The sequence below is a fragment of the Sorex araneus genome, chromosome 1 (assembly GCF_027595985.1).
Source record: "Sorex araneus isolate mSorAra2 chromosome 1, mSorAra2.pri, whole genome shotgun sequence".
NCBI classification, from domain to species: domain Eukaryota; kingdom Metazoa; phylum Chordata; class Mammalia; order Eulipotyphla; family Soricidae; genus Sorex; species Sorex araneus.
Window position 1 is genome coordinate 291,649,221 of NC_073302.1, and position 25,043 is coordinate 291,674,263.

General features: G+C 52.8%; 1 protein-coding gene and 1 long non-coding RNA gene across 2 annotated transcripts in view; one reads left to right on the top strand and one right to left on the bottom strand.

Annotated features, from left to right (window-relative positions):
• Nucleotides 1–25,043, top strand: part of CLYBL (citramalyl-CoA lyase) — a 156,521-nt gene that overhangs the window by 130,604 nt on the left and 874 nt on the right. Inside the window, exons 5-8 of the mRNA XM_055119956.1 lie at nucleotides 654–747; nucleotides 2,385–2,552; nucleotides 7,957–8,081; nucleotides 24,102–24,222. Coding sequence (XP_054975931.1) covers nucleotides 654–747; nucleotides 2,385–2,552; nucleotides 7,957–8,081; nucleotides 24,102–24,197 — 483 coding nt within the window. The 3' untranslated portion in view covers nucleotides 24,198–24,222. The remainder of the gene's footprint in view (nucleotides 1–653; nucleotides 748–2,384; nucleotides 2,553–7,956; nucleotides 8,082–24,101; nucleotides 24,223–25,043) is intronic.
• LOC129399621 (uncharacterized) overlaps nucleotides 1–25,043 on the bottom strand; it is a 68,486-nt gene that overhangs the window by 1,082 nt on the left and 42,361 nt on the right. The gene's annotated exons all lie outside the window — the stretch shown is intronic.

The following is a 25,043-nucleotide window of genomic DNA, read 5'->3' on the forward strand; positions in this document are numbered from 1 at the left end:
CTTGTGACCCCCCCCCCCCAATTAGCCAACAGGTGCCTGGCCGGGCTGCCACCCACGCAGCCCCCCTCACCCCCTCTGTGACTCGCACGCTCTCCTCTCCTGAGCCACACGGAAGCGTCTCGAAAGCATCTTGAAGGACTTGTTGCTTTATTATTATTATTATTATTATTATTATTATTATTTTCCCCTCCCGAATGGTAGATTTTTGCATTGTGTAGCTTTAATCCTCAGACCCTTGACTAAGGGACCTTGATCCTGATGTCAATAAATAATCCAATTAGTTTGATGATTTTTTTTTTTTAATTCCTTCTCTCCGGTGGCCTTAGGTTTCTGGGCCGAAAAGCTGCTGAAAAGCAACGACACATTTTTGGAAGACTGAAATTCATAGTGCAATCAAAAAAAAAAAAAACCAAGGCGCGAACCCCCAAGTGTCTCTAGAACTCGGGCCGGCTGCTCAGGGAGGGTGAACGCTCTGTTAGCGTCGTGAGTGATGCCGCTCTGTAGAGCAGAGGGCGGGGTGGCAGGGGAGGGGGGTACATTTTCAGGACCGCTTTCAGCGGTCCTTCCGGGGTCAGAGCCGGGCCTTTCTGTGGCCGCAGCGCTGGGCTCCTCTGCGGGCTCCGGGCGTGAGACTCTCTCCTCTGCTCCCGCAGGCCGTGTGCGAGCAGGCTCTGAAGACAGGCCCGCAGCGCGGCCTCGTGCTGGACGCCGTCGTCTTCGGGGGAGAAGACTTCAGAGCCAGCATAGGTGCCCCAGACCTGCCTCCCCCACCCCCACCCCCGCCCCTGCCCCCACCACGCCCCCCCTCGGGGCCGCTTCTGGGCATCTACATGACAATATGCGTTCGCCACCACTGACCTGCCCCTGGGGCACTGTCCTGACTTGCTCACTCCCGCCCCTCGGGGAAAGAGCCCGGAGCGAGCCCCCAGCCGCCCGCCGCCCACCCTCGGGACACCCCCCCACATCTGCTCTGTGAACAGCCCCTCCGCGCACCAGGCCGAGGCCGGCTCCAACGTGAGGCCCTTCCCCAGCCCTTCCTGCAGCACCCTGGCCTTCTTTCCGGCCCGTCTTCAATTTCTCCCCGCCCCCCCCCCCACCTGGGGGACAGTCGGGCCCCAGCTGGCGGGGCCCAGGCCCAGGGCTCACTCCTGGCTCTGTGCTTAGGGGTCACTCCTGGAGGCTCCACTGGGGAGAGTGGGCTGGAGCGGGTGCAAGGCGACCCTCTCCACCCCTGCAGCCTCTGTATTTCAGGACCAGGGATGGGCTCCTTGGCCAAAGCAAGGCTGGCCTTGCCCGCCTGCACCTGACCCCGGTTTCCCCCTCGGCACCACCCCCAGCTACCAAATAAATAACCTTTAGGATATTCCTGTCAGGGTTACCCTTCTCCCTGCCGCAGCCGGAGCAGGCGGGGCAGGCACTGTCCTCACAGCCTTCCCCACGCCGTCAGCAGAGATGGGGGTGGCCACAGGGCATTGGCAGGAACCACATCGCCACTGACCTGGAGACAGACAGGAGCCCCACCTGGCCCTGGCTAGAAGCAGGACAGAGGGACGGAGACACACGTGCGCATGCACGCGCGCACATACACACACATGCACACATGCATACACGCATGCACGCACGCACACACATGCATGCACACGTGCACACACATGTGTGCACCTGCATGAAGGCATACACAGCACCTGGGGGCGAGGTGGAACTTGTGTTTGGGGGCCTTACCTGGCCATGCCCAGGGGCTACTCATGGATCTGTGCTCAGGTATTACTCCTGGCAGTGCTCAGTGGGGGTTGTATGAGTGAGTGCCAGGGATTGAACCCAGGTCGGCCACGTGCAAGGCAATCACCCCACCTGTGCCACTCCCGCTGCAGCCCCTGAAACACATTTCATGCCTGATTCCCTGCCCCCCGGCTTTCGGGTGCTGACAACTCAGGGGCCTCTCGAACCCCGTGCTCCTCTGGGCACCACCCCGCCACTCTCCACGCAGGAACTGTCGCTGCGACTCCTGTGGCCACTCCCTCCACCACTCCCCCACCCCTTTTGTGCTGCCCCCCTGGACCGACCCTTCCCACGGGGTGGCAGGACGGGGAGGCGGGGGCGGTGACCCCGGAGGCCCTGGGCGTCACCTCTCGCTCACAGCTGGCGCTCAGGGGCAGCAGAGGGGCCGTGTCCTGATGGCCGGGGCCCTGGCGAGGTGGCCCCGGGGCAGGCTCGCTGGGCTGTGCACGGCCAGGGCCCGTGTCCTGCCGAGTCGGGGGGCCACCAGCGGCCCTACAGGGGCGGCAAGGCCACCCGTGTCCCTGACCTGCTGGGGGCTGGGGTTCTCCTTTGCAAAGCTCACCTGCCCTTTCCCACCCTCCCCACCCCCCGCCCGCCCCACCCAGGAGCCACGAGCAGCAAAGACACCCTGGACATCCTCTTTGCCCGGCAGAAGATCGTGGTGGTGGCGCGGGCCTTCGGGCTGCAGGCCATCGACCTGGTCTACATCGACTTCAGGGACGCTGAGGGCCTGCGCCGCCAGGCCCGGGAGGGCGCGGCCATGGGCTTCACGGGTACGTGGGCGGTCGGCGTCGCGGGGACTCGGGGGGGCGCCTCCACCCCCGCCCGGGCTCCACTCTGGGGACACGGGGAATCCGGCACACCTGCTCGCACTCAGCTCCCTTCCCCCACCCGCGGCCCCTTGGGCTCTTTGGGCCCCCATGCTCTCCTCCCTCCCTGCCCCTCCTCTTCCCTATTTTATTTGTTTAGTAAGTTAGTTTTTGTGTTTTTTTTTTTTGGTTTTTGGGTCACACCCGGCGATGCACAGGGGTTACTTCTGGCTCTGCACTCAGGAGTCACCCCTGGCAGTGCTCAGGGGACCATATGGGATGCTGGGAATTGAACCCGGGTGGGCCGGTTGTAAGGCAAACACCCTGCCCGCTGTGCTATTGCTCCAGCCCCTAGTTAGTTAGTTATTTTGCCCTCCTTGTCCACTGAACTATTTCCTGACAATGTGGGCAGACCTGTGGGGAAGCAGAAACCTTTTTTTTTTTAAATATATATATATATATATTTTTTTTGAGTGAACCGTCATGAGAATTTGGATGGAAGAGTAGGAAAAGAATTTTCTCGAGGATCTGAAATATTGATTTAGTTTTTTATTTTATTTTATTTTTTTTGCTTTTTGGGTCACACCCAGCGATGCTCAGGGGTTACTCCTGGCTTTGCACTCAGGAATTACTCCTGGCGGTGCTTGGGGGACCATATGGGATGCCGGGGATCGAACCCGGGTCGGCCGAGTGCAAGGCAAACACCCTACCCGCTGTGCTATCGCTCCGGCCCCCAATTATTTTTTCTTTTGGAGTCACACCTGGCGATGCTCACCAAGGGTGATTCCTGGCTCTGCACTCAGGAATCACTCCTGGCAGTGCTCGGGGGACCCAGTGGGATGCTGGGGATTGAACCTGGGTCAGCTGCGGGCAAGGCAAATGCCCTCCCCGCTGTGTTATCTCTCTAGCCCCTTGATTCAGTTTTTTTAAAAAAAAAACTGGTGAGACTGTCTTGGGAGGCTGGTTTGGGGGACTCGCCCATTGCGGTGCTCCCGGCTTCTGTGCTAAAGGGTCCCTCCTGGCAGAGCTTGGGAGACCCAGGGGTGTCTCCCGAGTGCCGGGGGTGGAACTGGGGCTGGCAGTGTGCAAGGCAAGCCCCTGACTTTCTGTCTTATCTCTCTGCCCCCAGATTTCTCTTCCTTTTTTACCCTGATTCATAAAAAAAAAAATGAAAAGAATCAAATAATTGTTTATTTTTGACCCTCCCATGAGCACTGCACTCCTCTGCCCACCTCCCATGAATTGCCTGGCACTCATAGTGCGGGCAACCCCCATCCCCAACACCACACCCAGGGCACGGGCCACAATCTGTTGATTGGTACAGCCGGTCATTCAGCAAACGGCTTCCAGGGAGCAACTGAAAATTGTGGATTTCTTTTCTTTTCTTTTTTTTCTTTTGTCACAGTAATCTAATTTTTCAACCATGATCACATCCTGTATACAAACACATCTGCAGCTGGACAAACACACACACACACACACACACACACACACACACACACACACACAGCGCCAATGCTGTAGAATCCCATCCACTCCTTTATTCATATTTCTTCTTCTTCCGCCTCTACAGAGGCCACCGCTCTTGGCAAAATATCCAAATGAAAAGGGAAAGAGACCGACATTAGTACTCTCCCTTTGGGAAATATTTTTGAAATATGTCCCGTTGAGGGGCTACCGAAAGAAACACTTCACACAGTGACTTTAAATGTCACAGTTATTTTGATGGTGCAGGCTGTCACCAGAATGAAATCAAAAGACTTAAAGAAACAATTTCAGTGTTAGAATTCAGTAGAGCTCCATCTACCACCTGTGTGTGTGTGTGTGTGCGTGCGTGTGCGTGCGTGTGCGTGTGTGTGCGTGTGTGTGCGCGTGTTGGGCAGACTTAACATAGCACATGAGTCCCCCTCAGATTTTGTGCAAATAAATAGGATCTATGTCCGTCAAGAAAATGTCTCAGTCGTCTGAACTGTCAGCGACCGGTTCCTGCCCACGCTGAATGGGGCTGGAGAAAGAAGGCGTCCCTCTCCCACCCCGGGGCCCAGGCTGCCCGCCTCTTCCCGACACTCAGGAAAGTGGCGAAGAAGGCTGGAGGCAAACCCCATGAAATCTGTGTAACAGATCCCAATGTTGTTGGACTGGGAGCCGGTGCTGACTGCCAGGCTGCCAGATGTGGCTCCGAAACACCTCCTAATTCAGACACAAACACGGAAGGGCCCTCCCCGCCCTCAGTGCCGCCTGCTTGGGGGTGGGGGGGCGCAGCCGGGTAGGGGGGCACATTCTCTCCAGAACGCTGACGGGCGTTGGAGACTTTGATCCGAGACACAGCCCAGAAATGGAATCGCAGCAGCCTTGGTTCAGGCGCAGAGAGGACCAGTTATTTCCAATCAGATTTAAATTTCTAGACGGTGCCCAGCTCAGCGTGAGGGGCTTATGGGCTTGGCACCATTGTTTCTCAACGACGGGGGAGTAGTAAATCACCCAAAGAATGAAGCCAGGGAGGGGGCTGAGGGGGGCTGGGGGGGTACCGTGCCCGTCGCACGTCCAAGTGAACAAGCCCGTAAGCCCCTCAGAGCCACACTGCGGCCTGCAGGAAGCGGGGCCTTTGTTGTCCCTTACTGTCCACGTACGTACGGGCCAGCGCAGGGAAAGGGTCCCGGTCATCGGAAAAGGCAGTATTCCGAGTCGTCTCCAAGACGTTGGAAGGGGCATTTACACCACTCGTGATCCTAATCATTTGTCATTTAGCTGCCAAACCCTGGATTTTGAACAAGGGAAGGAGAGAGAGGGAGGGGGGGAGGGAAGGAAGGAGGAAAGGAATGGGAAAACGAAAGGAAGGAAAAATCCCCCGTCTCAAGTACTCAGAAAGTGTAAAATCTCATCGAAGTACTCTTTCTTTATCTCCAGTGAGGAGCACTCAAGTCTGGACTAAAGAAGTTTTCAATATTTTTTAAAATTAGCTATTTTGGCAGGAGTTGTGACTCTTCCCCCTCCCAGAGGTAGCCACGCACCAGACAGGAATGTTCTCATTTCTTCGCTGCATTTCCGAATTTCCCAGGGCCCCAATCCATGTCGATTGGTTTTAAATCAATACCTTGGTCTTAGAAAAGATGATTCACTCCATGAATTATTTTTTGTATGAAACAAGAAACCCGGAGAGAAGTCTGGGAGCCAAACTCCCACTGCAGACCTGCTTGCCACCCCGACTCAGAGACATGGGGGACTCGGGGACCGAGATGAGGGCCGTGGATAGGACGCACGGTGGGCTTTTCTGCCCTTCCGCCGTCTTTTGTAGGAGACAAAAATGACACCGTCATACAGTTACCTAGAAGACTTGACAAGTATTGATTTAAAACACGGTATATCAAGTGGTACTGTAAAAAGGATTTCATGGTCATAAATTTTAATGTCTTCCAATTTTGCACCCTCTCGGAAACTTGTCAATAGCAGCTTCCCCGTAGGAAAGATCTGCCCGTGAGCCGCGTGCACTGCAGTCGGAAAGTCACTTGTTGGGACAGATGAACACAGCGAAATAGAATGTCACCACGCGTGCCTCTCCACCAGTCCCTAAACACGCACACGCAGCCTAAAACCAGCCCTCCTTCCCCAGATATGGAAGGAGTTTCTCCGTATTTTAGCTTCGTATTTTAGACTCATCCAGTCTGTACCAGGAGTTCCCCTGAAACCTGCCTTTTTTTTTTTTTTAACACGGCGGTATAAGTTATGTACATAAATTACAAAATTCAGGACTTACAATTAGTGCAAAATGACTACCAGAACTGACATGCTTTATTAATAATTGTATAACAGCTATTAGATTTTTTAGATGGGTCTGAGTACCTCCATTTGTCATTTGTCATTACTGATATTGTTTTGTGCTGGAAATTATTCCTCAAAAAATGTACAGCATCTTTGTTGTAACAGGTTTAGAGTGTTTTATTATTGCACTGACAGATCAGAGTAAAATAGCAATGTAAGGGTGTTTTAATCAGGTCACCCCAAAGAGAAGGTATTGTATATTGTTTGGTTAACGCACTTAAAGCCCTTTTTCATGAAATACCAAAAAAAAAAAAAAAAAAAAGAACTCTCCAATAGAATAAAGATAATAGGAGAACAGGACTTGATATTTTATACATCGGGGATTGAATTTGTACTAAGTGTTAAAACAACTATTTCAAAAGCAGAGAAAATTGATGTACCAACAAATATATTTAACTGAGTAAATTATCATTAAATGTGCATTCATTTTTGAAGAACCAAATAGGCCCATAATTTTATCATGTAATATTAAATATAATCTCATCATAATTATAACATTAAATTATGTTGCATTTTATTAATGACCTGATTAGATTCTTCCTTACTGACTGTTAAATTGGTTTTTTAATGAGTACATGATTCATAGAATCCTGTGACTCTTATCTTTGTACAGTGTTTTTATTGAAGATCTGTAAGCTTCAAAAGCAGGCAAAAAGCTTTCCTATTTTTATAAAGCTTTTTAAAAGCAATTTCTAACAGATATGGTTTCTTCTGGGATATCTAAATAGCTATATAAGAAGGCAAGAGGCAGTCGTGGTCCTAGGGGAGAAAAGGTAACATTTGATTATGTTTTTTCAATAGAGAAACTTTTAGTGATTTATTTAAGCATCTCTAAATGACATAGCAGCCCTTGTGTTCAAATCTGCCTTCTTTTTAACTCTGAAAAAATATTTTTTTTTTTTTACAAAAACCCATTTCCGTGAGTGGTTAGAAATGACAGAATCTAGTTTTCTAAAACACGGAAGATTCGTGTATCATTGGGAGATACTCTGCGATAGGAACAGGATGACAATTAGTTTTTATAAGCGACACCAAAACCATGAGACCACTTCTAAAAGGAGTCGCAGAGGTAAGGGGGGCTTGAGGTCCAAAGTAACCAACACACAACTGACAACATTTGGAAGAATCACAATACTTTTCTCCTGCTCTCACACCAAATAATTGCTCTCATTTGCAGACATTAGTCTTTAAAGTCCCAGCCAAAGCAGTTATTCAAGGGGCTGCCTCAGCCCACCTGTAACCGACCGTGGGGGGATTATGTGCCCCCAAGATGACATTTGTATAGGATCACAAACACAATTGCTCCCATTATAGCCTCTGTTCTTCTGCGGTATTCTGGAAAAGCCTCGATCGCAGGTGTTTTTTATTTTCTCCCTCCCTCCCTTTCTCTGTTTCTTTCATCGCCCCCGCCCCTGTTTTTTAAAGTTCTAAAATAATTAGTTATTTTTATAAACAGTCTGTGGCAGTCGGGGTGGGGCGGTGGCCGTGTGGTCGAGAGGTTGTGTTTGAACATCTGTCTGTTGTGTTCCCGGTGTCACTGATGGTGCAGGTAAGCAGGTGATCCACCCCAGCCAGATCCCCGTGGTCCAGGAGCAGTTCACGCCTTCCCCGGAGAAGATCAAGTGGGCCCGAGACCTGATTGCCGCCTTTGAGGAGCACCAGCGCCTGGGAAAGGTAAAGGGGCCGTGACTGTGGGGTGAGCCCCGGTGCTGGGGTGGCCCCGGGGTGGGGGTGGGGCGAAAACAGACGCGACAGTGGCTGAGCCGCTAGGAAGCAAACCCCGGCTCTGCTGGGGGCAGGACCGCGGTCCTCAGTGCAGGTTCACAAAGGTGAACTTGCCCTCTGGGGCCCTAAATCTGGCATCAAGTGCCGCCCGGGGCTGTCCACGACCACATTCATAAATCGCAATGGCAGCCTTTGAGGAAACGGAAGGCGTTTGTTTGGTTTCTTTCCCCCCCCCCCCCCCCGACACTGCCACGCGGGGCACTCACAGGAAAGTGAATTTCCGTGGAAGTGAAAGCAAGTTGTCATGCAATAGACGCAGTTTGATCAAATGGTTGTCGTGGAGAGGAGGGGGGCACAGTCTCCGTGTGTGTGTGTGTGTGTGTGTGTGTGTGTGTGTGTGTGTGTGTACGCGTGTATGCGCGCGCCGATTTCTGGACCCGAGATTTGGAGAGAATGGAAATCAAATTAATGCCGGAGCACGGTTGTTCCTAATTTACTGCATCATTGAGCCCCGAGTTTCCTGCGCTGTGGGTCTCTGCTATGTAAATATTGCGGCGGGCGCCGTGCAATCTGGGGCCACCTTGTGCCAGTAACACTTAAATGAGGTGTCGCCTGAAGGAAGATTTTTATGCTCGTTGCAACATTGTCAGTTAATTATCTTAAAGGTTATTTGCAGCGATGATGCCGTTTGCCACTTTGTCAGAGCACGGGGAGGAAAAGATGCGTGTTGGAAATCTGTTCGGGAGGTAATCTCCAAATTCAGCCCCGGGGACTGATCGTAGGAGGGAAGTTTTGGTACCTTCGACGCAAAGTCAAATTAGGAGAGAAAAAAAAAAAAAAGTCCAGACACCAGGAAGGAGACCGGAGAGATAGTAAAGGAGAGGTAAGGCGCTTGCTGACCCGGGTTCGATCCCCAGCATTCCGTATGGTTCCCTGGGAGCACCGCCAGGAGTGATCCCTACGCACAGAGCAAAGAGTCCACCCTGAGTACCACCAGCTGTGGCCCCCAAACAAAACAACAGCAAACACTGGTAATACTCTCCACGAGCCGTGCGGCGCCTTACCGAGCAGCAAACGGACATCTGTGCGAGAAGTGTCGCTTGTCCACCTGTGCGTTTCACAGGCACCAAAAGCGTCTGAAAATGTCCGAACCCCGGGCGGCCTAGGGGGCGGCCCCTAGGAGTTCCTCTGCTGCAGGACCCGCCTTCAACGCCACCGTGCCACATGGGCTCAGCACCCCTCGCCCGACACCAGCCCTCACACGTATGCACACTTGCCTCGAAATCAGAAGGCAGAATTGGGGTCGGCAGAGAGGACATCTGCCCGTCCCTGGATGAGTCTCCTTCCGTTTCAGAGCCACTGTGGGAGGGGGGGCCCGGGGGCCCCGACTCATGGTGCATTTCATGTGAAGTCGTTCTTAAGAGGGCTATGAGTTTTAGGTCCGTTTCTGTTTCTTGACACGCCCCTTCCCACCCTCGGCCCCAAGTCCAGAGCGCCCGTGAGTAAACTCGGCCGTTTTCCTAGGAAGAGGACTCGGTCCTTCTCACTCACGCATGCAGACAGGCCCCGTGTCCCCTCGGCTGCCCCCTGGCCCAAATCCCACAGCGACACCCAAACACAATTCGGGCCACGTCCAGGGCTGGCCACACAGCTGTGGTCTGGCCCAGGCTCCCTCGGCCCGCCAACTACAGTGTTTTCTCAGCAGAGGCCATATCCACGGTGCCACTTGTCCCAGAGGGCTCCTCGGGCGATGACGGAGCCCCCCTCCAGGCCACGCACTGGCAGACCCCCACCACCACCCCCACCGCTAGCACACTGCCGGTTGCGGCCTCCTGGAGGAGGGAGGAGCCGGCCAGCTTGTGTCCATTCTGATCTGGTGTGGTGGTGTGGGGGTTTCCCCCCTTTCTCTTTTTTCTCTTAGGTCACACCCAGCTGGGCTCAGGGCTCACTCCTGGCGCTGCTGTCCGGTGCTCAGGGGACCGTATGGAGTACCAGGGATCGAACCCGGCTCAGCCGTGTGCAAGGCAAGCGCCCTCCCCGCTGTGCTAAGGCTCTACCTCCCGCCGCTCTAGCCGGGACACGTGGTCTCACACACCGGAGAGGGGACACGTGGTCTCACACACAGGAGAGCCTGTCCTACAGAGCTGAGGACATGCTGCAGGGACCGTGCCCCGGGTTCCTGCCCCTGTCCCCCTCCCAGGCCCGCCAGATTCTCCCGGGGGATGCTCTGCCTGATGGGGGCTGCCAGAGGGGACATGGGGGTCGTCTAGAAATTGGCTGGTCATTAGTCACAAAAGTGGAATTTGTCAGGGCTGGAGAGATAGCACAGCGGGTAGGGAGTTTGCCTTGCACGCGGCCGACCCGGGTTCAAATCCCAGCATCCCATTCTGGTCCCCTGAGCACAGCCAGGGGTAGTTCCTGAGTGCAGAGCCAGGAGTAACCCCTGTGCATCGCCAGGTGTGACCCAAAAAAGCAAAAAAACAACAACAAAAAAAAATGGAATTTGTGAGTGGGTGAGTGAATCTTGAGGGGCCATGGGGTGGGTAATGTACGGCCAGTTGTAAAGATTGAGGATACATTTAGATAGCTCAGCTGGCTAAAAAGTTGCACTTCCGGGGACGAAGGGGGGGGAGAGAAAACCCTTCGTCGTTCCTTCCAACGAGCATCACTAATGAAGGCACGGGTGACTCTCCGGGCTGGGACCCTGAAGTGGGCACCCCCAGCGTGGCAATGGGCCTTTCTCCTCCATGGCAAATAGCCTCCAAGAATTGCTTTTTGGGGGCTGGAGTGATAGCACAGTGGGTGGGGCGTTTGCCTTGCACGAGGCCGACCCGGGTTCGATTCCCAGCATCCCATAGGGTCCCCTGAGCACCGCCAGGAGTAATTCCTGAGTGCATGAACCAGGAGTAACCCCTGTGCATTGCCGGGTGTGACTCAAAAAGCAAGAAAAAAAAAGAATTGCTTTTTGGTCTAAATATCCCACAAAGACTAATAATTCATGTATCTTTGCTTCTCTCTAATTCTTTCAGCTCCCATCTTAAACCATATTCTGGCCCCAGACCAAAGGTATGACTGTGATTCCTAGTTAAATAGATAAAGTCATATCACTGTTATGATTCTGGAGAAAAGTTAAAATTCTACCTTTGCTTCTTGCCCCCCCTCCAAATAAGGAAATTTGCAGGAACTACGTAGATCACAAGTAGATAAATCGTGAGGGTATATTCACTCTTTGGCATTACAGGATTAAAAAAAAAAAATCTTGTCTTAATTAGAAGTTCTAAGAAAATATAATTTGATTCCCTCTAGTTAAAAATCAGCTGACTATTTAACATTGAGAAGTAATATATAATCTGTCACTGTTTGGCAATTATACTACGTGTGATAGCTTTTTCCAGAAAACTCAGCCTGTTTTCAGCTTCAAGAATTGTACCTGCTACAGCAGCACCCCCTAAGAAGAATTAGAGCTGGGCAGAGGCCCTACCTGCTTTTTATTAAAATCTGTAGGAAAAAGCTTCAGCATTTGGCATGTTCCATGCTCCTGTTGTCACTCCCGTAACCTGCTTTTAGGTTAAGTATCTAGAAATGAGTGCATATGAGTGCACGGTATACATATGTCTGTAAAATTAATCACACCGAATTCTTTTTCTCTTCCTTCCTGGAAAATATGTATTTTGAGGTAGATGCCATTCATTAATTTAGCTTTGAATTATAATATTTCAACAAGGATAAGTCACTTCTCTGTGATTTGTTTTTAATTTATAAGGGAGTTTCTCCAAAGCTAATTTGTTTTTAATTTATAAAGGAGTTTCTTCAAAGCTAATTTCATTCTTCATAATAATGCTAATTCCAATAATTTTGAAAATGATCCAGAACTGAATTTAGAATTGCTTTTTAAAAAATATGATTTTAATAATATTTTCCTACCAAATAAGAATGGTACACAGTACAGAAATTAAAATTAAAGCATCAAGCAAATAATAAATTAATCGGAGTTGATACCAACAACATCTATAATTTGAATATAAATAAATGTAATATTTCTATAAACATTCATAGATAATGTGTATTTTTCACATTTCTACTATCATCAACTCAGTGCTACAATTTTTTTCTCTTTCCACTGCTTCTTAGATAAAAATGACAGCTAAAGGAAGTAGTTGCTTTTTGGGAAAAAAAAATAAAATCACTAATCCTAGGAAATCTTATGTAGAATTTACTATTTCTTTTCAAATGCAGACTTCTTAGCAGGAAACTGTGATGAAGAGCCAAGCTCTGTGTGCGCGATCTGTTTTTAAAGGTGACTTGCTTCTGGGTCCCCTGTCCCTGGGCCTGGCCTTAGCGTGTTGCACCTTCTGTTTTCTCCCTGTCCTTGTGTGCTTTCTTTAATTCTGCAAGGCTCTCACTTCACTTTGTGGCTCTTTTTCACTCGTGATAATCTCCCGAGCTGGCCAAAAACCGGGGCGGGGATAAGCCCCCGGCCCAGAGAGGCTCTCGGGGGCAACAAGCAAGAGGGTCCGGGAGGGCGCCTGCGGCAGGCCCTCGTGCAGGCGCCCTCTCGGACCCGGACCCAGACTCCACACCGCACTCAGCCACGAAGCCTCCTCTGCTTGCTCCTGAGACGGCAGCAAACGAGTCCATTTACTCTAGTCAATAGATCTCCTGCAATTAAAAACTAGGTAGGAAGGGCTTCATAAGGAAACAAAGAGATTTCTCCCCCTTCGTGTTTGCAAAGCTCCCTCCGCCGTTTCCCCCCCCACCTCCCCCGCCAAATACCAAAAGCAAATCCTGCCTCTCAGTATCAGATTCTGTTCACACACCTTTCACGGGTGTTTCCAAATGCAGGCCTGCACAAAAGAGACACTGTTTGGTCCAGATGGTCCTCTAGAAGGTTCCCTGAGAGAACTCTGAAGTCTCTCTGGCCAAAAATATTGTTTCCGCTTATTCAAGAGCCAGAAATCCCACCGACATCCTTTCACGCAGCTCAAATCACCCATCTAAAGATTTTCTTGTTGTCTTTGTCAGCTGAAAGAGTTGATTCCACTAATAGCCCACAATATAACCTCCCATACTCCTGCACACCCCCCCCCAATGCAGCCTCCCCGCCCCCCCCCCCCCCGACTTGGGAGCTGGAATACTAAAATCTGAACTGAGGGATTCGGGCTGGGGGCGTCTGAAAGGGAAGACAGGACAAGTCTCAGCCCCGGACCCCTCCTGTTATTTTTCTGGTTCGTTGGATATTTTTAAAACGCTGCATTGCAAGTTTGACATCCAGAAGTCAAATTTTTAGAAAAGCAAGCGTCAGCTAAGGCTGACTTTAAGGCTGAGATGTATATATATTTCACTTTAAAAGGAGGCAGTACAATCTTAGCCCTTTCTTCCTCATGAGTGACAAATGGCTGGTTCCAGTTAGAGAAGAAATGTTTGTATGTGGGAGAACTCTGGGAACTTTTAAAATCATTTGCTTTGTTCTTGTTCCATGACACCATTTCTTTTATTTCCTGTTTTTCTCTGTTTTGACAGGGGAGGGTTGGCAATCCTGCAGTGCTCAGGATTTGGTCCTGGTAGTGCTCAGGGGACATCTGTGGTGCCGGGAATCAAACCCAGGTTGACTGCCATAACACATTCTTAATCAAAAGCGTATTTTTGTTTATGGTCCTTAGGGTATAGACTATCTGTATTTTTTGCATGTCTATATCATGTATAATATAACATCTATAGCATGTAATGTATATTAAATGAATATGAGATACGTTTTGCTCAGTTCATTTAAAAGCAAATTCTTTTTTAAGCAAGGCATCTCACTGTGTAATCATTGCAGATTTTATTCTTTTGCAAAAGAATAATTCTTTTACGAAAATTCTGTTGCGAAGCATTATGTGATGGGTTTGTTTTTTTCTGTTGTGCTGGTATAACTGACAGGAGAGATGCCACGGTCAGTGGTGGGTCCACTCACTTCCCACTGTTTGCCTTTACAGCTTCGTCCACTGAAACCTGACCAGGGCCTGGGTATGGGTTGAGGGCGCAAGGCCCAGGTGAGGGCAGAAGGACACTTCGTAAGTGGACGTGTGAGCTGAGTTGGTGTTAATGTGCCTTCTTCTTTTCTTTTTCCTTTTTTCCTTTTTGGGTCACACCCGGCGATGCTCAGGGGTTACTCCTGGCTCATGCACTCAGGAATTACTCCTGACGATACTTGGGGAAGTAGATGGGTTGCTGGGAATTGAACCCGGGTCGGCCTCGTGCAAGGCAAACGCCCTCCCCACTGTGCTTCGGCTCCAGCCCATGTGTGTGGTTTTAGCTGGGGTGAGCTGAGCCCCACACGAGCCCCCCCGCCAGACAGAGCCGGGGAGGGCCCAGCCGCCATTGGGATGGGAACCCAGCTCATTCACATCAGTCGTTCTCTCTGGGGATGGGAGGCACAGACAGATGTTCCCCTTGGCCTCCCCTGTCCCAGGTGGTCTTCTCTGCCTCACTTCTTCATCTCAGCAATGCCCCGCCCTGTCCACTGTCCCTGGCACCCCAGATTTTTAGCCTGGATTCCTGCCACCCCACCCTGTTTTATCTGTCAGTCACCAGAGCGGGCTGGAAACTCTGAGCTAGTCCCTGACTCACAGGGTGTGGGGTGCACCCCCAAAGTCAACTTCTCAGTGGCACTATGGTCACGTGCAAACACGTGCGCGCGCGCGCGCGCACACACACACACACACACACACACACACACACGCTGTATGCACTCCCACTCCCACATGCTCTCTCCCAGGGTCTTTCAGAGTAAGCTCTGGCCAGGTCAGCTCTCCCTCCTGCATGCGGGCTCCCTTCCCGTTCCCTTTGCCTTCCATTCTCTCCTTCCTTCCCTCCCTCCCTCCCTCCCTCCCTCCCTCCCTCCCTCCCTCCCTCCCTCCCTCCCTCCTTCCTTCCTTCCTTCCTTCCTTCCTTCCTTCCTTCCCTTCTTCCTTCCCTTTCTCTCTTCTTCCTTCTCTTCCTTCCTCCCTCCCTCCCTTCCTCCTTCCTTCCTTCCTTCCTTCCTTCCTTCCTTCCTTCCTTCCTTCCTTCCTTCCTTCCTTCCTTCCTTCCTTCCTTCCCTTCTTCCTTCCCTCCCTTTCTCTATTCTTCTTTCTCTTCCTTCCTTCCTCCCTCCCTCTCTCCTTCCTTCCTTCCTTCTTTCCTTCTTCCTCCCTTCCTCCCTCCCTCCCTTTCTTCCTAACCCCCCCTTCGTTCCCCTTCTTTTCTGAATTTGGGGGTCACATCTGGCAGTTTCCACAGGATGCCCCGGTGGTGCACAGGGGCCCGTGGGGTGCTGGGACCAGACCAGGGCCTTCTGCACCCCGCTCGGTCTCCTAGGCTCCCCCCATGTCACCTCCACGCTGTGCCCCCAGCCCTTCCCTCCTCCGTCCTGGTGGATGAGAGCAGAGCAGTTCCACCGTTTTCATGTTCAGGTTGCATTTTCTTGGAGTCTTGTTCTTTCGTGGGTGTTTGTGGGGGGCATAGCTGGCTCCCAGTCTGCTGCGGGCCCCACAGTGCTCCCGAGGCCTGTGGACCTGGGGCTCAGACCTGGTCTCCATACATGTCGGCCTTCCACCCCGTCCTGGGAGCAGTCCCGTGACCCCCTGCAGTTCTTGCTGTGTGTGAGAGCCAGGTACATGGAATTTCTTCTTGTTTTCTTTTGTGCAGTAGGGGCTTTGGGCCATACCCCGCAGTGGTGCTTGGGGGACCATCCTGGGTCCTTGGGATCAAACTGGGGTCAGCACCTGACCCCAGTACGACCTCCCCATGCCCTGGAGTTTGATTTTAAGTAGAATGCTTAATGCTAAGGATATTAAATCAAGTATTTTTTATAATTTTTTTGGTTTGTTTTTGGGGCCACACCCAGCAGTGCTCAGGGCTTACTCTCGGCTCCAGACTCAGGGATCACTCCTGGTGGTGCTTGGGGGACCACAGGTGGTGTCAGGGACCAAACTGGCATTGGCTTCACTCAAGACATGTGCCATGGCCCTGACCGGCCTCTGGCCCTGCATCTCTGGAGTTCTCTCTGTTCCTGCCTTAGCCTGGTGGCCCGTGGTAGGAAAATGGAGAGAGACTCTCTCCCCAGTCCCTTCCAGGTGGCAGCTCACCGCCCTGTGTCTCGTCGCTTCTCACAACTTCTTGGACAGAAACGGGTACGTGACAGCAAGTACTATTTAGCTAACTGCTTTCCAAATGTCTCACAGTGCTAAAAAGCAACGACTTGAGGGGCTGGAGTGATAGGACGGTGGGGAGGGCGTTTGCCTTGCACGTGGCCAACCAGGGTTCAATCCCTGGCATTCCATATGGTCCCCTGAGCCCCGCCAGGTGTAATTCCTGAGTGCAGAGCCAGGAGTAAGCCCCGAGCATCACTGAAGAAAAAAAGAAATGACCTGATAGCACTTATGCAATGCGAACCTTCTGTGCCCTTCTAGAAACAACTGAAACAGATGTAGAGGCCAGAGAGGTAGTACAGTTGGTAGGGATGCTTCGAGCCTTCGAGCCCTGGTATCCTGTATGGGCCCCCCGAGCCCCACCCCGAGGGACCCTGAGCACAGAGCCAGGAGTAACCCCTTAGTATCTCTGGGTGTGGGCCCAGAACAAAACGACAGGTCCATGTATTTTCGGTGGAGGGAGCTTGGACCACCACTGACTCTCAGGGCTTGCTCTGGGACCAGATATGATGCCGGGATTGAACTAGGACAGCCTCATGCAAGGCAAAACCCTTTTTTTTTTCTTTTTTGAGTCACACCTGGCAATGCACAGGGATTACTCCTGGCTCTGCACTCAGGAATCACCCCTGGCGGTGCTCTGGGGACCATATGGGATGCTGAGAATTGAACCCGGGTCGGCCGCATGCAAGGCAAACACCCTACCCGCTGTGCTATCACTCCAGCCCCGGCAAAACCCTTTTAAAGAAAAAAAAAGCATCGTGTTTGGGGCCGGGGAGATAGTATAGTGGGTAAGGTGCTTGCCTTTTACACGACCGACCCAGGTTCAATCCCCAGCATCCGGTATGGTTCCCCAAACCTGCCAGAAGTGATTCCTGAGCACAGGGCCAGGAGTAACCCCTGAGCACTGCTGAATGTGCCTCCCTACCCCCCGACCGGCTAAAAAAGAATAAAATGCCTGTTTTTTTTTTTTTTTTTAAGCCTCACATTCAGGCTTGAGCAGTATTACAGGGGGGAAGGCACTTGATCTGCGCATAGCCCACCTGGGCTGGTTCCCCAGCATCACATAGGGTCCCGTGTGCTGCCAGGAGTGATCCCGGAGCACCGTCAGGTGTGGTGCCCCCAAAATAAGCAAAGCACCTGTGCTTCCTCTATAGACCTGAAAGATTTTTTTTTTTTTTTTACCAGTAACCTGCTCAGGGCTAACTCAGCCATGGTTGAGGTGAGTCTGTGGAATACAAAGGCCCCCCGCTAAGGTGAGCCGCTCAGTCCCGTCTGCCTGCCAAGGAAGGTCCAGGAAGGCCCAGGCCAGTCACTCCACCTGATTTTGTTTGACTTGATTTTTTTTTCTTTTTGGGTCACACCCCACGATACTTAGGGGTTTCTCCTGGCTCATGCACTCAGGAATTACCCCTGGCGGTGCTCAGGGGACCCTATGGGATGCTGGGAATCGAACCGGGGAAGGCCACGTGCAAGGCAAACGCCCTCCCCGCTGTGCTATTGCTCCAGCCCCCAACTTGATTTTGGTTGTGGTTTCTGGGCCCCGCCTGACAAGGTGCGGGGGAATGGGGGCCCGAGGGGGTCCCTCCTGGTGCTGGCAGGCGTGGGGGGGGTGGTCTCACAGCCAGGCATTCTGTGTGCACAGCGCAGACCCCAGCTCTCTGCCTTGCCTCCCCCGCCCCTCCGCCTGCTCCCGGTTTTTCTTGTCCAGGTAATGCCTGCCTGCTCTTGGGGGGGGGGGCTCTGGGAAGCGGCTTTAAATAGAAGAATTTCTCCACCGGCTGGCTGAGTGGGGAGGGCCCCGCCCCGCTGAGACCCTCCATCCGGACGAGGGGAGCACGGAGATGTAGGTGACGGGCCAGACGTCCCCCTCCCTCCGCTGCCCTCCCTGCTGCTCCGCCCTGGCCGCCTTCCCACCTGCTCCCAGGACCCTGGGGGTGTGGCCCCCGTTTCCCGGGTGACGGGGCGCCCGCTGCATGGTCCTCGCAGGGCAGGGCCGGCCAGGGCCCCCTCAGTGCCCACAGCTGCCGCCTCAAGGTGCCCTGTGGTCCTGAACCTCCAGAGCACGTGCTGCCCCCGCCCCCCGCCCAGTGCTCCCTTCTTTTCTACCTTTTGTTTTTGGGGCCACACCCGGCCATCACTCAGGGATCACTCCTGCTGGGGCTCGGGGGACCATATGGGGTGGTGGGAATGGAACCCGCATCAGCCACAGGCAAAGCAAGCGCCCTCCCTGCTGTGCTGTCACTCTGGTCTCCAAGTCTGTTTTCCTGCAGCCAGAGTTACTGATACCCATTCTGTGGGGGTAGGAGGGGCGGTTTTTGTTGTTGTTTCTTTGTTTTCGTTTTTTTTTTTTTTTTGCTTTTTTTTGGGGGTCACACCTGGCGATGCTCAGGGCTTATTCCTGACTCTGCACTCAGGAATCACCCCTGGCAGTGCTCGGGGGACCATATGGGATGCTGGGAATCGAACCCGGGTCGGCCGCATGCAAGGCAAACGCCCTACCTGCTATACTATTGCTCCAGCCCCTCTTTGTTTTCGTTTTGGGGTCACACCTGGCGATATCCAGGGCTGACTCCTGGCTCTGGGCTCAGGAGTTACACCTGGCAGTGCCCCGGGGACCCTATCGGAGGCATAGGTTCAAACCCGGGGTGGCCACGTGCAAGGCAAGCAACCCCCGCCCTCCGCCATGCTATTTCTTGCTCAGCTCCCTGGTTCCCACTCTGTGACCCTCCAGTTGCTGTTGCTCGAACTGCCCCCTTTGCAGCTCCCCTGCCTCACCCCCAACCCCCCTCTGCTTCAGGTCGGAACCCTCTCCCGACTGTTGAGTGTCTAAATGGATCTTGGTTTCAAGTGTGGCTGTTGTGATGGGGCCCGAGCGATAGATGTCCAGGTACAGGCGGCCTGGGCTCTATTCCCAGCATCTCACAGGCTCCCGGAGCACTGCAGGGAGTAACCTCTGAGCACCACTGGGCGTTGCCCCCAAACAAAAGCAACAACAATGGTATGGCTCAGAGGCTAGTTACCTCTCTCTCTCTCTCTCTCTCTCTCTCTCTCTCTCTCTCTCTCTCTCTCTCTCTCTCTCTCTCGGTGGGGGTGGGAGCTTCTCTCAGGGGAGCACCATCTGTCCTTCCCCCACTGATGTTCCTGGACCCTGTTAAAGCCAGGGAGGTTTGAAGGGAGGCCGGGGGAAGGCGGGAAGCTGGAGAGAGCTCAGCAGACTGAGCTTGGCTCTGTATGCCGGGGGCCCAGACTCCATCCCGGGCACCAGCTGGTCCCCTGAGCCGGGAGTGACCCCCCAGCTCTAGTACAGGTCAGAGAATAGCACCTGAGCACTGGGTGGGACTCAAACCCAAACCCCCCTCCCAGGGCCCCCGTGTCCGGCTCTGGGCTCACTGGGAGGAAGGAGCTGCAGGCCCTTCCCACAGTTCAGACCCCTGTGAGGAAGCCAGCAAGCCCCTCTGGAGGGGCGACCAGTCCCTTTCTTCTCCATCATTTGCGGCGTGTCGCCGGGCAGTTTCTGTGCCAGCAGCCGAGCCTGGCGTGAACCGCCATCCTTACGTCACCTTGAACTTTCACTTATTTACAGGAGACAATTTCGCATTTGTAAGTCATCTGACCCAGGGAGCAAGAGGCATTGAATTTGAGTTCAGATTATGATGAAGATGCCTGCCGAATTATGACTACCATTTAAAGCGCTTGGGGGCCCCAGGGTCACCCCTGCCCACTGAATTATTTCCCTGATCCACAGTTCTGAAAACTCGGTGATGGGGCCTGGGTGATAGAGAGTAGGGAATTTACCTTGCATGTGGCCAACCCGGGTTCCATCCCCGGCGTCCCATATGGTCTCCCGAGCACCACCAGGAGTGATTCCTGAGTGCAGAGCCAGGAGTAGCCCCTGAGTATTGCCAGATGGGACCCAACCCCCCACCCAAAAATATCAAAAACAGTGATGACTTTTTTTTTTTTTTTTTTTTTTTTTGCTTTTTGGGTCACACCTGGCGTTACTCCTGGCTCTGCACTCAGGAATTACCCCTGGCGGTGCTCAGGGGACCATATGGGATGCTGGGATTCGAACCCGGGTTGGCCGCGTGCAAGGCAAACGCCCTACCTGCTGTGCTATCACTCCAGCCCCCAAAAAAACAGTGATGACTTTTAAAGGTGTTTATCTCTGAAGCAAAGCATTATGATACTCTCAACCAGGGGGCAGCTCCTTTGATCCTGCTTATAAATACATATATAAGTATCCTTTTTTGAAGAGCCTGAAAATGTTATTTACTTATTTGTTAGTGAATTTTTGTTCTCAGTGTGTCCTCTGGCATTTCTGATAAAAATTGCAGTCAGATCTCCCAAGCAGAAATTTGGGATAGAAAATATGATTTCCTTTTATGCTCCTAAACTCACTTCTTTTTTTTTTTTTTTTTTTTTGCTTTTTTGGGTCACACCCAGTGATGCTCAGGGGTTACTCCTGGCTCATGCACTCAGGAATTACTCCTGGTGGTGCTTAGGGGACCACATGGGATGCTGGGAATTGAACCAGAGTCGGCCGCATGCAAGGCGAACACCCTACCCACTGTGCTATCACTCCTGCCCCCCTAAACTCACTTCTTTTTGTTTGTTTTTGATTTGGGGCTATACCTGGTGGTGCGTAGGGATTGTTCCCAGTTCTCTGCTTAGGGACCACTCCTGGCAGTGCCAGGGGACCATATGTGAGAGTGTTGGGATCCAACCCTGGTCGGCTGCATGAGGGCGGGGCTTTGCACACTGTGCTTCCTATCTAGCCCCTCATTTTCCTTTCCTTTAGGTGCGTGCATGAGGAAGGGGGTGGGCTCCCCGGCCCCAGGGCTTTCTAAAGTGGGCTGAAAAGTCTTTGGCTCCAGTTTGTCATCCTCAACCTTCTGAAAACTCGTACGACAGTGGAAGTCTCTGTGGGTGGATTCGGGCCCGGGCTTGGGGTGGCTCCCAGCAGTGCTCAGGGCTCACTCCTGCCTGTACTCAGGGGTCCCTCCTGGCGGGGCTCACAAGGTAGAGCTTCTGTCGCAGACCCGGACATGGCCCCGGCCGCCTTCTGCCGGTGTGAGGTGCCCAGGTGCTGCCTTTGCTTTTGGGACATCTGCGTTTTAATTTCATTCCCTGCTGCAGCAGTGTGGCTTCTAGTAAGATTCACCGCCCTCACTTTCTCGTGGAAACAGATATTCTGGTGCTTACAGAGGCCCACGGTTTGGCGGCCGTATCAGCCATGGTAGCCGGGGGCAGGGCGGGGGGTGGGGGTGGGTGTGTTTCCCTGAAGGGATGGTGAGGCCCCAAGCCCTTAGCCCCGAGAGCCGCTGTGGGTGGAGGGTCCTGAGAGTCTCAGGCAGGCTAGGTGGGCCGGCCTATGGGTGCCTGGGCCCAGGAACAGTCCCTGAGTAAAGGACCGGAGGTGGGAAATTCCAAATCTCGGGCACAGCACAGAACACATCTGGGGGCCACCCTGCATTTTCGCAGCAGAAGGGTCCCAGTGGGTTCCAATGAATTCCAGTAGGTTCCAGTGGATTCCAGCGAGTTCCGGTAGATTCCAGTGGATTCCAATGAGTTCCAGTAGTTTTCAGTGGGTTGCAGTAGGCTCCAATGAGTTCCAGTAGGGTTCAGTGGATTTCAGTGAGTCCCAGTAGGTTCCAGTGAGTTCCAGTAGGTTCCAGTTTCAAGAAGCAGAGCTAGAGCCCTCGCACTGTGTTCTTTGGACAGGTGGGCAGCTGAGCTGGAAGCCTTACTAACTCTCTGCAGATGGCTTTACCCAGGCCCTGAGGACCCTTCCGCCATCCGCGGGCCCACAGAACAATCAGAATCTCATACTGTGGTTCTTCGAGAGGGTTGAGCTGCTGGTTTCCTGGTGACCAGAGGCATTGGGGGGCTGGAGTGTCCTTACAGGACAGAGCAAGGCACCCACCTGGTCACCTGTGAGGCTGCCCCACCCTCTCTCTTGGCCTGACTGCTGACCTGGACATGCCCCACCCCCCATCTGGTTGGCCCCTCCTGAAGGTGGCCCTGAGGCCATGGGCCCATGGACACACACACACACACACCCCAACCTGAACATGACAGACTCATGTCCCCCCCTCCCCCCGACTGCTCAGCCAGTCGCCTGCAGGGCCAGGCCGGGGAGGTGGGAGACACAGGTGAAGAACAACTGAACTAGGAGATGAGGCCAAGGGGCCTGGGGGGACCCGCCTCCCTGCCACCCTCTCCCGACACCCAGCCCAGCCTCCTCTCTTCCTCTGAGGAGGTTTGGCTTCTGGGGGTTCAAAGGTAAATGAGACCTGACCTTTGCCCTCCAGGGCTTCAAGGCACAGCAAAGCCAGCAGTGTAAACAGTGACAACACTGTGACAGGCTGAGGGAGGGAGAGAGGACCCCAGGGGGCATCCCCTGAGGCTATGACACCAGGAGGAGCCCGGAGAACAGAGCACCTGGGGCACTCTGGGGTGCGAATGTGAGGTGTATATGTGTGCGGAGATGGTCCATACATTGGGGTGTATAGGGTACACATAGGGGGTGTAAGTATGGGGTATACACGTGTGGCATGTATATGTCAGCATGTCTATGTGTGTGTGGTATGTATATGCGTGAGTGTGCATGTGTGGGGTTAATGCACATGTAATATATGGGGTGTGTATGTGACTGCGTATTGTGGGGTGTCTACACGTGCCGTATGTGACGTGTGTATATGTGAGCGTGCGTGTATGGGTGTGCACATGTGTGGTGCATATATGTGAGTGTTGCGTGGATGTGCACGTGTGTTGGGTGTGTGCGGTGTGCGTACAGGTTTGAGGGCGCACCTGTGAGGGTGCCTGTGCCTTGCAGGGCTCAGGCCCAGGTTGGCAGCGTGCGAGGCCAGTGCTGCCCGATGTCCCGTCTCTTCCGCCTGTGAGCGCGGACCAGCAGCTCCCACGCTCCTCCCCGCCCCCACTCAGCAGACTTCCTCCAGGGCCTCTGCTCCTTGTCACCAGATAGCCTCCTCCGAATGGGCCCCAGCTGTCTCCTTGCATTCTGTTACAGCAAGAAGGAAGCATTTTGCCACCTTTTAGCTTGATTGCTGTTTTTAAAAAACAAATAAGTTGCCAGGGCATGTTACTGGGTTTTTTTTTTTTGCATCCTCACACCCTGACCATGTTATTGGTTTTAAAATTCCATGTAGGACTTCAACATCTTGAAGGAAAAAAAGTACTTTCTCCTCTCCAGGCATTTTCTGCTTGGTTCCTAGAGTTGAATAAACAGATTCTAGGGGCTGGAGCGATAGCACAGCGGGTAGGGCGTTTGCCTTGCACGCAGCCAACCCGGGTTCAAATCCCAGCATCCCATATGGTCCCCTGCGCACCGCCAGGAGTAATTCCTGAGTGCATGAGCCAGGAATAACCCCTGTGCATCACCGGGTGTGACCCAAAAAGCTAAAAAAAAAAAAAAAGATTCTAATACCTTGTACCTAAAGTTTATTGTTCCCGATAAAAATACTGACGGGGGAGGGGGGCTGGAGTGATAATACAGCGAGCAGGGTGTTTGCCTTGCACACGGATGACCCAGGCTTGATCTCCAGCATCCCGTATGGTCACACCTCGCCAGACGTGAGCCCGGGCACAGAGCTAGGAGTAAGAGCACAGCAAGTGCCCCCCCAAAAAAAAAACATTCATGGTTCCCCCTTTTGTCGGGTGTCGGGGAAGAACAGAAGTCTGAACCCTGTAATTTTTCCTGGCTTTCCCAGCAGTTGGTACAACGCAGTGAACGCTGGATGTTGGCAGAGACGTTCTCAGGGGTTCTGCTCTCTTCCAGGGGGCCTTCACTTTCCAGGGCAGCATGATCGACATGCCGCTACTGAAGCAAGCCCAGAACATTGTCACGCTTGCCACATTCGTCCAGGAGAAATGACCCATTGCCCAGAGCTCAACATCAGGTGGGTGCAGCGTTTGATCAGGACTAAGGTAGGGGGCCGGGCCAGAACCTTCTCTTTCCCCAACCCCTCAGCATCGGAAGACACCTTTGTCACCTCACCCTCCGGGTGACTCTTAAAAATCAACATTCTTCTTTTTCTGGGGAGGGAGGGCACCCCAGCAATGCAAAGGGTTGACTCCTGGCTCTGTGCTCAAGGATCACTTTTATTTTTTTCTTTTTTGGGTCACACCCAGCAATGCTCAGGGGTTACTCCCAGCTCTGCACTCAGGAATTACTCCTGGCGGTGCTTGGGGGACCATATGGGATGCCGGGGATTGAACCCGGTGGCCATGTACAAAGCAAATGCCCTACCTACTATACTATCACTCCAGCCCCAGGGATCACTTTTGGTGGTGTTTGAGAGACCATGTCAGGTGCTAGGGATTGAGCAGGGGTCAGCCATTATCCCTGGGATAGTGCCTTATCCACTGTACTATCTCTCCAACCCCAACACGAGACTTTGATAAAATAATAATTCAGGGGCCAGAGTGATAGCACAGAAGGTAGGGTTCTGGGGCTGGAGCAATAGCATAGCGGGAAGGGTGTTTGCCTTGCATGCGGCCGACCTGGGTTCGATTCCCAGCATCCCATATGGTCCCCTGAGCACCGCCAGGGGTAGTTCCTGAGTGCAGAGCCAGGAGTAACCCCTGTGCATCTCCGGGTGTGACCCCGTCATCCCCCTGCAGAAAAAAAAGTAATCCTGAGCAAAGCACCATGACTAGGCCCTGAGTACTGCTGGGTGTGGCCCCTTCCATTTAAAAAAAATCTAAAAATAAATCTTAA